Below are 11,388 nucleotides of genomic sequence, written 5' to 3' on the forward strand. Positions count from 1 at the left end.
CTGATCAGCAGTTACAAGAAACATTACCTGCAGTTATTGTTGCAAAAGGGGGTCAGACCAGATACTGAAAGCAAAGATTCACATACTTTTACCGCTCAGAGATATGTAACAATGGATCATTTTTCTCAATAAATAAATGACAAAGAAAATATTTTTGTCTCATTTGTTTGATTGGGTTCTCTATGTATACTTTCAGGACTTGGGTGAAAATCTGATGATGAATTGGGTCATATTTATGCAGAAATATAGAAAAGTGTAAAGGGTTCACAAACTTTCAAGCAGCACTGTATCTATTTATATTGTGTATATCTATCTATGTGTGTGTGTATATATATATATATATATATATATTGATTATATCAGGAGTTTTTGCGTGAGTAAGCTCGGTCAGTTGCGCTACAAGGGGAGTGCCCATTGCTCGGTTTCTCTAAATAATCCATTCACAATTTAAAGGAAAAGTTTTCTTTGTCTAAGAGGACCAAACGTCCACATATACAAAATATTTCTATTTCAAATCAATAGTGTTCTTTTGAACTTTCTATCTAGCAAAGAATACTGAAAAAATGTCACGGTTTCCACAAAAATATTAAGCAGCACAACTGTTTTCAACATTGATAATAATAAGATCTTGATCACCAGATCAGCATATTAGAATGATTTCTGAAGAATATTAGAATGATTTCAGAAGAAAAATTACTTTTTAAAATATATTTCATAGAAATTTTCATAGAAAAATGTTAATGCTTCATATATAATAGTACTTTTTTACTGTATTTGCATCCCATATTGTACTTTCCATGTGATTACATTATTTAAGCACTGTAATTTGTGTCTATGTACTGAATGGTAAAAACTGCAGTAATACAGTAGAAATGTAAAGATAATTGGTTTCCATAGCAACAGTGTAGCAAGCATTGGGATTAGCGCCAATTTCCTCATAATGAGATTTAATGAGGCCCTTATTAACGTTGGAGTGTGTGTGGGTAGGAGGAGGGAGGAGTGTGTGTGTAGGCCTAAATCTCAATAGAAGAGAAATCTTACAGTATTTTCAATTTGTTGAAGAAAAATGAGACCTGCATTTCTACACTGACCTCTGGAACTGCAGAGGCGGAAAATCTATAGCTATATTGGAATAGTTTGTCTCTGAAAATATCCCTGCTAGACCACAGATTCCACATATCTCATCCTCTGTCCAGTATTAGGTTTTATGGACGGTCAATGTTGTCATCTCCCAAATGGATTTGACAAGGCATCTGTGCATGCATTTATGTTTAACATTCAGAGCAGCACTAATGCTATAAACTACATTAGGCAGCTTAATAGTAAACAGTGTGCTCACGCTTCTTGCGTCATGATTTAGCTACCTGTGTTTATTATTGTTTATTTATTTTTCAGGTGCGAAACAGTAAAGCCAGCGGATACTGCCTTGATCAGGGGTCAGAGGAGGATGACAGGGCCATACTCTACCCATGTCACGGCATGTCATCACAGGTTAGTGTGTTTTCTTTTTCTAGTGTTTCAAATTTTTTTTATTAAAATTTCACCACTGGTTTGGGGGTCAGTGAGTTTTATTTTTATTATTATTATTACTTATTTTATTATTTTAATTTTCTATATATTTGTTTTTTTTAATTAATACTTTTACTCATCAAGGATGCATTAAATTCAAAGGTGACAGTACATTGTTACAAAATATTTCTATTTCAAATCAATGCCTTTGAACTTTCTATTTAGCAAAAAATACTGAAAAAAACAATGTATCACTGTTTTCACAAAAATATTAAGCAGCACAACTGTTTTCAACATTGATAATAAGCTCTTGATCACCAAATCAGCATTTTAGAATGATTTCTGAAGAATAATGTGCCCCTAAAAACTGGGGGAATGGCTGCTGAAAATTCAGCTTTACCATTACAGGAATAAATTACATTTTAAAATATATTTCAATAGAAATCAAAAATGTTAATGCTTCATATATAATAGTATTTTTTACTGTATTCGATCAAATAAATGCAGCCTTGGTAAACATTGTAATGTTGCGAGGATGGGCAGAGGTGAGTATTTAAGTGCACGCTGTTTGATGAAGAAAACTGAAACAATAAACCAAAACACGGGGAAACAAGCAACAAAACACAAGCAGAAACAGCAGCAACCATTACGATCAACAACAGACAAAGCACAAGAGAAACACAAGGACTATTTAATACACAGGAGATCAAAAGGGACCAGTGTGTTACTATGGGAACCAACAAGCAGATGGGTGTGGTCCAATGATTGGCTATGGCAACTAATGAGGGTAACTATGCAGACAAACAAGGCACACCAGAAATGGGCAGAACATACACAGAAAACATGTAGCATAGCCCCCACCTAAGAACCAGATTCCAGATGCTCCCAAAACAAAAAAAACACAACAAAAGTCCAGGAGGGTGGTGAAGCGGAGGCGGAACAGGGGGAAGGATGATGGGCCAGGCCCATGGATTCGAAGAGGGCCTGTGGAGACTGAGGTGGAGCAAGACACCAGGGCAGAGTGACAGGACAGACAGAAAGTTCAGGGATGACCTCTGTGGTCGTGACAGGACAGACAGAGAGTTCAGGGATCGCCACCTCTTCGGGAGGTTCTGTAGCAGTCGTCGCCACCTCAGGAAATACTGCAGCGGTCAGCACCACCTCGTGAGGTTCTGTAGCGGTCGTTGCCGCCACCACAGAGAAATTCTATGGCAGTCACCACCACCTCGGAAGGTTTTGTAGCTGTCACCGCCAATTCAGGGGATGCTAAGTCCAAAAACTCATGGGTATGGTTCTTGAGGGAGTGCTCGCCCTGGCGCAGGAGAATAAGCTGCATACCTGTTAGATTCATTGTACAGTCTGTTGTTCTGTAATTTTGCGGGAACTGGAGGAAATGAGCAGAGGTGAGGATCTAAGTGCAGGCTGTTTAATGAAGAAAACTGAAACAAACAATAAACCAAAACACGGGGAAACAAGGAACAAAACACAAGCAGAAATGGCAACTATTAAGATCAACAACAGACAAAGCACAAGAGAAAAACAAGGGCTATTTATACACAGGAGAACAAAAGGGACCAATGAGTTACTATGGGAACCAACAAGCAGATGGGTTTGGTCCAATGAATGGCTATGGCAACTAATGAGGGTAATTATGGAGACAAACAAGGCACACAGCAGAAGGCAGAACACACACAGGGTAACATGTAACATAAGAAACAAACATAAGAGACTTTCAAAAACATAACAAAATCTTGTAAACCCCAAACTTTTGAACGCTAGTGTGTGTATTATATATACAGTGGGTACGGAAAGTATTCAGACCCCCTTAAATTTTTCACTCTTTGTTATATTGCAGCCATTTGCTAAAATCATTTAAGTTAATTTTTTTTCCTCATTAATGTACACACAGCACCCCATATTGACAGAAAAACACAGAATTGTTGACATCTTTGCAGATTTATTAAAAAAGAAAAACTGAAATATAACATGGTCCTAAGTATTCAGACCCTCTGCTCAGTATTTAGTAGAAGCACCCATTTGATCTAATACAGCCATGAGTCTTTTTGGGAAAGATGCAACAAGTTTTTCACACATGGATTTGGGGATCCTCTGCCATTCCTCCTTGCAGATCCTCTCCAGTTCTGTCAGGTTGGATGGTAAACGTTGGTGGACAGCCACATTTGGATCTCTTAATCTTCATATGGTTACATCATTGCATTTACATTACATTTGTATCCCGAGCAGACAGCAAACATCTTGTTACTTGCAAATGCATGGACAGGGAGCCAAAAATATGCCACGTTCACAAAGATAAATTACTATATCAAGATTGACATATGCAGTGGTCTGGAGAGGGGAAAAAAGCATCATTTTCACAAGCACATATAGATGTGAATTGCGAGAATTAAATTAGATTTGTAATTGAAACACATTTTGTCAATCTCAGTGTGCATTTATTTCACATTGGTGGTGCATTGCACCATTGCCTGGAAATAGAGAGCAGCTTAGGTTGAAATTACCTGTAGATTGTATCTCAGTTTCTGTGTCCTGTCCTTTCATAACTGCTTCCCTTGCAAAATAGTTGTTAGAAGTCATCAGTTTATGTGAATTTGACATCTAACATTTTTATTCATTCAGGTTATATGGATGTAGAATAATCAAACAGTTCTCCTATCAGGCTATGACCTTTGACAGCGTGATTTGACCTTTTCGTTGTCATTCATACAAAATAGAGGCATGCTCCTTTGAACAATTTAAAATACAGTCTCTCTTTCTCTTTCTCTCTCTCTGCTTTGTTCTCTCTTCCTCCCTCCTAAATCGTGTAAAGGAATGACAGTCTTAGTCCATAATCCAGGCCTAAGGGAAATAAAGCAATTGAAGTATATTCCCATTCTATCATCAAATTACAATAAAAGCTGGTTTTACATGATACAGCTAAGCTTCATTTTTTCCACATGTTTTATCATCTCCTTGCCCAATGACAAATTAAAAACAGGAATGATTCATGGCTGCTGTGTCACTGAAGCCCCAGTAAAAATTAACCATTTGAAATTATTTATTTTCATTTATTTATTTAAATTAATATTGGTTGTGGCCTTGCAAATTCATTCAGAAATCTAAAGCATATTCAAGTGGGGGTTTTAACTCTTATAATTTTCCATGAATACAAAAAAAAAAGGATTATATTATTTGATATCTATGATCATTTATGAAGAAAAATTTTTTTTTATGTTTTGATTGTCAAGCTTGTTCAAACAGTCTGCCTTCTCCTACTTGTCATTGTTTTAATGAAAAATCCTTTGTTACTTTGTCATCTGTGAGCTTGTCTGTGTGTGGTACATCATCTAAGTGAATGCATGGCCACTATGAGAGCTGGAATCAGCTTACAGTATGCATGAAGATGAGCTCACTCTATTGTCCTCCTGCTGATTTCACCTTGGTCACTGGACAATTGCCCTCGGTTCTATAGATTAAGTTTACTCAATAGAGCGAGCTTGATTTTCATGGAATGTCAGCATGTACTTCATTGTGATGTGCTGACCTTGGGATCTGATATCTAAGAGATTGACTTTCAGCTGAATTATTGACCTATGTTATTCAGTGCTGTGTATTTACCGTAATAGATAGCTGCTATCTAGACTTCCATCTCTCTAGACAGTTTGTGTACACATCAGTGTGATGGTGCTTTTAATCATATAGCTAAGTACTTCCTATATCTGTTGGAGTGTTCTTAAAGGAATAGCTCACCCAAAAATGAACATTTTCTGGAAATGTAATCACCCTCAGGCCACATCTTGTAAAAGAGTTTGTTTTTGCATCAGAACAGATTTTGAGAAATGTAGCATCCCATCACTTGCTCACCAATGGATCCTCTGTAGTGAATGGGTGCCGTCAGAATAAGAGTCCAAACAGCTGATAAAAACATCACAATAATCCACAAGTAATCCACATGACTCCAGGTTATTAATTAATGTCCTTTGAGGCAAACATCTATGTGTTTGTAATTTACAAATTCATAATTGAAATATTTTTAACTTGAAACCATGGCTTCCGGCTAAAATATGAGTCCTCTATCCATAATACTAATTTCTCCAGTGAAAACGTTGTCTCATCTGAATCAGGAGAGAAATATGCACAGATCAAGCACCGTTTACCAGAGCGTTTAACAGTCCAAAACAGTTCTAAACAAATATGTTGGTGGATTGTGATGTGAGAGGACAACAGGGGGTGGAATTTTTCACTGGAGAAAGTGTTATTATGGATCATGGAGTCATATTTTGCCCAGAAGCAACCGTTAAAGCACCATCAAAATGCCTGTTTTTGTCCATACATTTAAAGCCACTGATGTCCAAAACAACTTTGGACCCCACCGACTTTTATATGGTCAAAAAGACACTGAGACATTTTTCTAAATATATTCCACGGAAGAGAGAAAGTCATACAGGTAGAACAACATGAGGGTGCGAAAATTATAATGGCATTTATGGGTGGACTATGCCTTTAAGCTGTATTTCGAAGACCATCCATTTCATTTTATATATCACATACTTCCTTTCCTCACATTGTAACTTGATGTTTTGTTTCAGCTGGCAAGGTACACCACTGAGGGCTTACTGCAGTTAGGACCCCTGGGGTCGACTACGTTTCTGCCTGATACAAAATGCCTGGTGGATGATGGAAGAGGAAAGACTCCGAGCTTGAAAAAATGTGATGCTGTCACCAAGTCCTCCCAGAGGCTCTGGGATTTTACTCAGGTAAGTGAACACACTTATACAAAACAATTTATTTATTAGCTTGCTGAACTCTTCATATTAATATTTTATTCTCCACTTGAGACTTTGATGGATTTTATGTAACTAAATGGAGAAGGTCATTTTGTCAAAGAAAAACATTACTTTTAAAATAAACATCAGATATTTTAAACTGGATTCTTAAAAAATACTATTTTCTTTTTAAAAAGCACCCTTAATATATATTTTAATGTACGCCAATGTTTCAAAGTTTGGGTCTGTAAGATTTTTTTATGTTTTTAAAAGAGGTTTCTTATGCTCAACAAGTCTACGGTTATTTGATAAAAAATTACTGTCATAAATATTTTTGGGGGATTCTTTATTCTTTTCTCAATATAAAGTTCCAAAGAACATCATTTATTTGAAATAGAACTCTTTTGTAACATTATGAATGTCTCATTTTAATACATCCTTGCTGAATAAAAGTATTAGTTTAAAAAAATCTTACTGACCCCAAACTTTTGTAGGAAGTGTGTGATGCCAAGAATAATTACAGTTGTTCTTAAATATTTATTTCATAGAATGGACCCATCATAAGTCGAGACACAGGACGTTGTTTGGAGGTTGAAATGTCAAAAGATGCGAACTTTGGCCTGCGGCTGGTCGTCCAGCGCTGCTCAGGGCAGAAATGGATTATTCGGAACTGGATAAAATACCCCAGACACTGAGGAACATCCAACCTTAAAAATAACCTCCCTGAGCTGGAGAGCAGCCATAGACACAAACCAAGTCTGGGGTTGAGACAGACAAGCAGAACACTCTTTCGGGGGTCAAATGCTTTCAATATAGATGTCTAAAGGTGAAATATTGTCTTTGGACGCATTTACTGTTGAGCGAGCAGATAAAGCAGAAGGCCGTCATCAAAAGAGAAAGACTTGCTCATTACAAGTCCTCTGTACAGACTCCCAGTTTACTGCAGCATACTTGTGTTCCCGAGTGGAATTCCGATGAGCTGTCTTAGTGAAATTCCGAGATAAATATTCAAAAGAGTTGCGGATAAACAAAGAGAGAGGAAGCGAAAGTTGCAAACCCCTCTGAGCAAAGTCTCGAGTTTTACTTCTTATCAATTGCCATATCAACACTTATTTCTTCAGGCTGTGAATTGCTTTGGATAATTGAATATCCACGTTGAAACTTTAAATGGGTATCCCAAGTGCTACAGAACAAAAAAGAAAGTAGTATAGACTTTAATAGTTTCAGCTATTTTAGCTATCGAGTATTTTCTTTCCTTGATTTACAGACTTAATTGCTAATGCACAACAAAACCATGTGTTCACTCAAGAACTCATGTGCCTTTCTCCATCTTTATGCCATCAGACCAGGGAATGTTGCTCCCTAAGCATGTACAAAATATTAGATTTTAAATTAATTAAAATATGAATATAATGTTAAGAGGTCTTATTGTAGAAACACGTTGTAAAATACTAAAACATGATAATCCAGGATAATCCAATAAAAACAAGTTTTCTTTTCTTTTGTACAATGTTGCGTGATTTAATTTATGTGAAAATCAGTAAAGAAAAATTATCAATGTTGATTAATATTATAGGATCGATGACATCACATTTGGAAGCAATAAGTATGAAAGGTTAAATTTTCTAGCAAAGTCAATGTGAAACGATGTTTGAAACCCATTGTATTTCAATGTGATTTTGTATACAGAACTTGAAATTATGCATTGGAAACTGAAAAAAGTACACTCCTTTTGTGCAATGGCAAATGTTCAATAGATGTTAATGAAATAGCTCACCAAAAATGAACAATTGGCTGAAAATGTATTCACTCTCAGGCCATCCAAGATGTAGATACGTTTGTTTCTTCATCAGAACAGATTTGGAGAAATTTAGCATTGCATCACTTGCTCACCAGTGGATCCTCTGAAGTGAATGGGTGCCGTCAGAATGAGAGTCAATAAATAATCAGTGCCAATAAATAACCTTTATTTTTAAGAGTGTAAGAGGGATTGGTATGTAAGAGGTACTAAACTAAATGGAAAACTGTAGAGGATTAATTCATTTAAGTTTTTATGAATGTATGAAAGATTGGACTTTGCACTGAAAAATTGTTCAACGTAATGTATTCTCAGAAGGTAGACAGAATGAAGTTTGATTTCCTGTTAACATTTTTGCCTCCACAGTTTACTGTCTGAAGCTCTATATCTGAATTCCTGAGAAACTAGTTGAGAAAAAGAAAGGGCAACCAGAGTTAAGCTTTGCATTTACACACATTTTCACTGCAGAATGTACAATCTACTCATTACAAACCACACAACTCATCACTAGAGCACTGAACGCTTCTCAAGCGATCAAACTCAGCATGTAGCTTCTCTTTTTTCTTTCCTCTGTCATCTGCAGTGAAAGCCACTCCATTTCTTTCCTCTCAAGTGTTTATTGCTCATGTAGGCCTGAGAGAGAGAGCGCAATGCCTGACAATGGCAGAAAACGCTTGGAAGAAGCTATCCAACTGTAAGCACTTCTTATATGACCACCTGTGTGTTCTCAAGCTATTTTTTTATTTATTTTCCAGCACGTTTACTAAAAGAGATTGCAGAAACCTGCTCAGTCAGGCTTCAGCTGTTCAGCTTGAATGGTTTCATAAACAAGCATCTTCTCCCTTCACTTGTCTACAAGGGGAAGGTTTTATTTAAAACCACACTGGAGACCCAACAAACGCTGTCGCTGCAAATTCACTCATAGCAGGCATGTGGTGCAATGAAACAAATAGGAGAAATATATTAGCGGACTGGGGTCCCTGTGTTTTTGCTTAGGCTTTTTACACATGATGTGGTTCAACGATGAAGTCATAGGAGGAAACGCACAGTGAGCATGCATCTATGAATCATTCCACAATCTGCTTCCTCCAAGACGACCAACTAATGCGATAGACCTGCTGAGCCCGGCACTTTGAGCCAGTAGTGGGAGAGCTGGTGATGCTAGTCTACACTAAATGATTTTGTGGTTAAATATAACAGATTATTTTAGATGAAAACCTGAGTATGCGTTGCACCCGTGGCCTGATTATACTCGCGCTGCGATCAGTGGCAACTGGATGAAATCATCGCATGCCAATGTGCATTGGCTCGTTTAGTTTACACTCGAAGTAGATTGGTCTCTCGAAGCGAGATCCCAATTCGTCGGTCACCGACGTGACGTCTCCGTTCCCTCCTTCAGGGAACGAGGGTTACATACGTAACCGAGACGTTATTTATACCTAGGGTGTTTTTTTTTGTTGTTGTTGTTATATTTAGATTTCATTAAGTATTTATCCAAATGTTGAACCACCTTTAGCTTTAATTACAGCCTTTAGTCTGTTGGGATCTTTACTCTGTCTCTACTAGCTTTGTACATCTAGACTTTGCAATATTTGCCCACTCTTCTTTGCAGAACTGCTCAAGTTCAGTTAAATTTGATTGTGATCGTTTGTGGACTGCAGTCATTCAACAGATTTTCAATGGGGTTTAAGTCTGGGCTCTGACTAGGCCATGCAAGGACGTTCACCTTTTTCTCCTTTAACCACTGTGTGGTCAGTTTTGCTGTGTGTTTGTGTCATTGTCATGTTGGAAGATAAACCTTCTTCCCATTGACAACTTTCTGGCAGAGGGCAGCAGATTTTCCTCAAACATTTTACAGTTTTTTGCCCCATCCACTTGCCCCCTTTTCTGCAATAATGTGAAAGCGATAGTTCAGCCCTAAACTCATGCCTTAGGCTGATTCATAAGCTGAAATGTGGGAGCGCTCAAATAAGCACAGCATGTTTTGAAAGCTCCACGGTGTCAGTGTTTACAGTCTTTGGGGAAATCAGCCTACCAAAGACTTACTTAGACTTGTCTCTGCACATTAAACTGTGATAGGAGAAGCTATTTAATAGGTGCTTTCTTTAATAGCACACATAAAATGTTCCTGCTACCTGACAGATATCACTGAAATAGGTATCCTGAGAATTCCCACCGGTCTCTGTGACAGCCATAGACTCTGTAAACAACAAAGTGTTGGGTGGCCAGCAAAACCTTTTTTTCTTCTTCTTTTTTCTAGCCAATTAAAAACTCAGCCAAACAGAAGACAGTCTTCCTTTTCTACCTTCAGGATTGTATAAGGGTTTAGTTGGTGAGGGTAACTACATAATTTGGTTTCAAAAAGCATATTTCTCCATACTGAAGATGCTTATTCAGAAATATGCATGTATTATGTCTAGAACACTTTTTAGATATAAATCACAAATATTTTATTATTTTAAATTATACATTATATAAACACTTTGTGTGTGTATATATAACTAAAAAATGTTATTGTATTATATACATAATTGGCAATAATTCATTATTTTTACTTTTTAATTTTATTTATTGTCTGTAAATTTAATAAATATAATAAATGTTATACAATAATCAATCATTAATTTATTTATTCAAAAATGGTTTAATACAAAGAGTGAATATTAATTTAATGCCACATTAAAAACAAGCCTGCTCTGAAAGACCTTCCTGGTAATAAGCTCACAAGGGACCAAAATGTCCGCTAAATTGCAATAACAATGATTCATTAAACGAATTCTAATAAATGTCACGCTAATTCTTGTTGTGTCTGAAACAAAGCAAAATAAATGCCTCTGAGTTTATCTTCACTCTGTCAGATGAGATAGGGAAAAAAAATGTGTTGTGTAGTCTGGCCTTGCAGGATAAAAGCAGAAGTTGTAAAATGTTAATGTTTTCATTCCCAGACTGTCAGGATCCTGCCCTGACAGCCTTGTCTGTCTTGTCTTTGTTCAATGTTTCTTTGTTTATCTTGTGCCAGAACACATGGTTGTGTCTTTGTTTTTGTTGGCCATGTGCTCCTCTTGTCCCGCCGCGTCAATTTCAATAACCACACCCCCTTGTTTAGTCCTCCTTCGTCCGATTGTGTTCAGCTGATCCTCGTGTGCTCTAACCCTTTATAGGGTGCTCATTTCCCTCTCGTCGTTGCTGGTTCGTTGTCTCCTATGTCGTCCGTGTATGCTTTACCTTTGTCTATCTGCATTATCTTGATTGCCATCTTTGTCGTCAGTGTTCTCATTACCTCTGTCTGCAGTACCTTCGTGTGTCTCCATTTCCTTT

The 11,388-nt window shown here is 37.0% G+C and overlaps 1 protein-coding gene across 1 annotated transcript in view; it reads left to right on the plus strand.

The window, feature by feature from the left end:
- Positions 1–7,777, plus strand: part of LOC107719314 (polypeptide N-acetylgalactosaminyltransferase 9) — a gene marked incomplete at its 5' end in the record, with an annotated part of 47,995 nt that extends 40,218 nt beyond the window's left edge. Inside the window, 2 exons of the mRNA XM_016526715.1 lie at positions 6,096–6,263; positions 6,821–7,777. Of these exons, the coding sequence (XP_016382201.1) occupies positions 6,096–6,263; positions 6,821–6,967 (315 nt within the window). The remainder of the gene's footprint in view (positions 1–6,095; positions 6,264–6,820) is intronic.
- Between the last annotated feature and the right edge of the window lie 3,611 nt (positions 7,778–11,388).

The sequence above is a fragment of the Sinocyclocheilus rhinocerous genome, unplaced genomic scaffold (genome assembly GCF_001515625.1).
Source record: "Sinocyclocheilus rhinocerous isolate Xijiao unplaced genomic scaffold, SAMN03320098_v1.1 scaffold2706, whole genome shotgun sequence".
Taxonomy (NCBI): Eukaryota; Metazoa; Chordata; class Actinopteri; order Cypriniformes; family Cyprinidae; genus Sinocyclocheilus; species Sinocyclocheilus rhinocerous.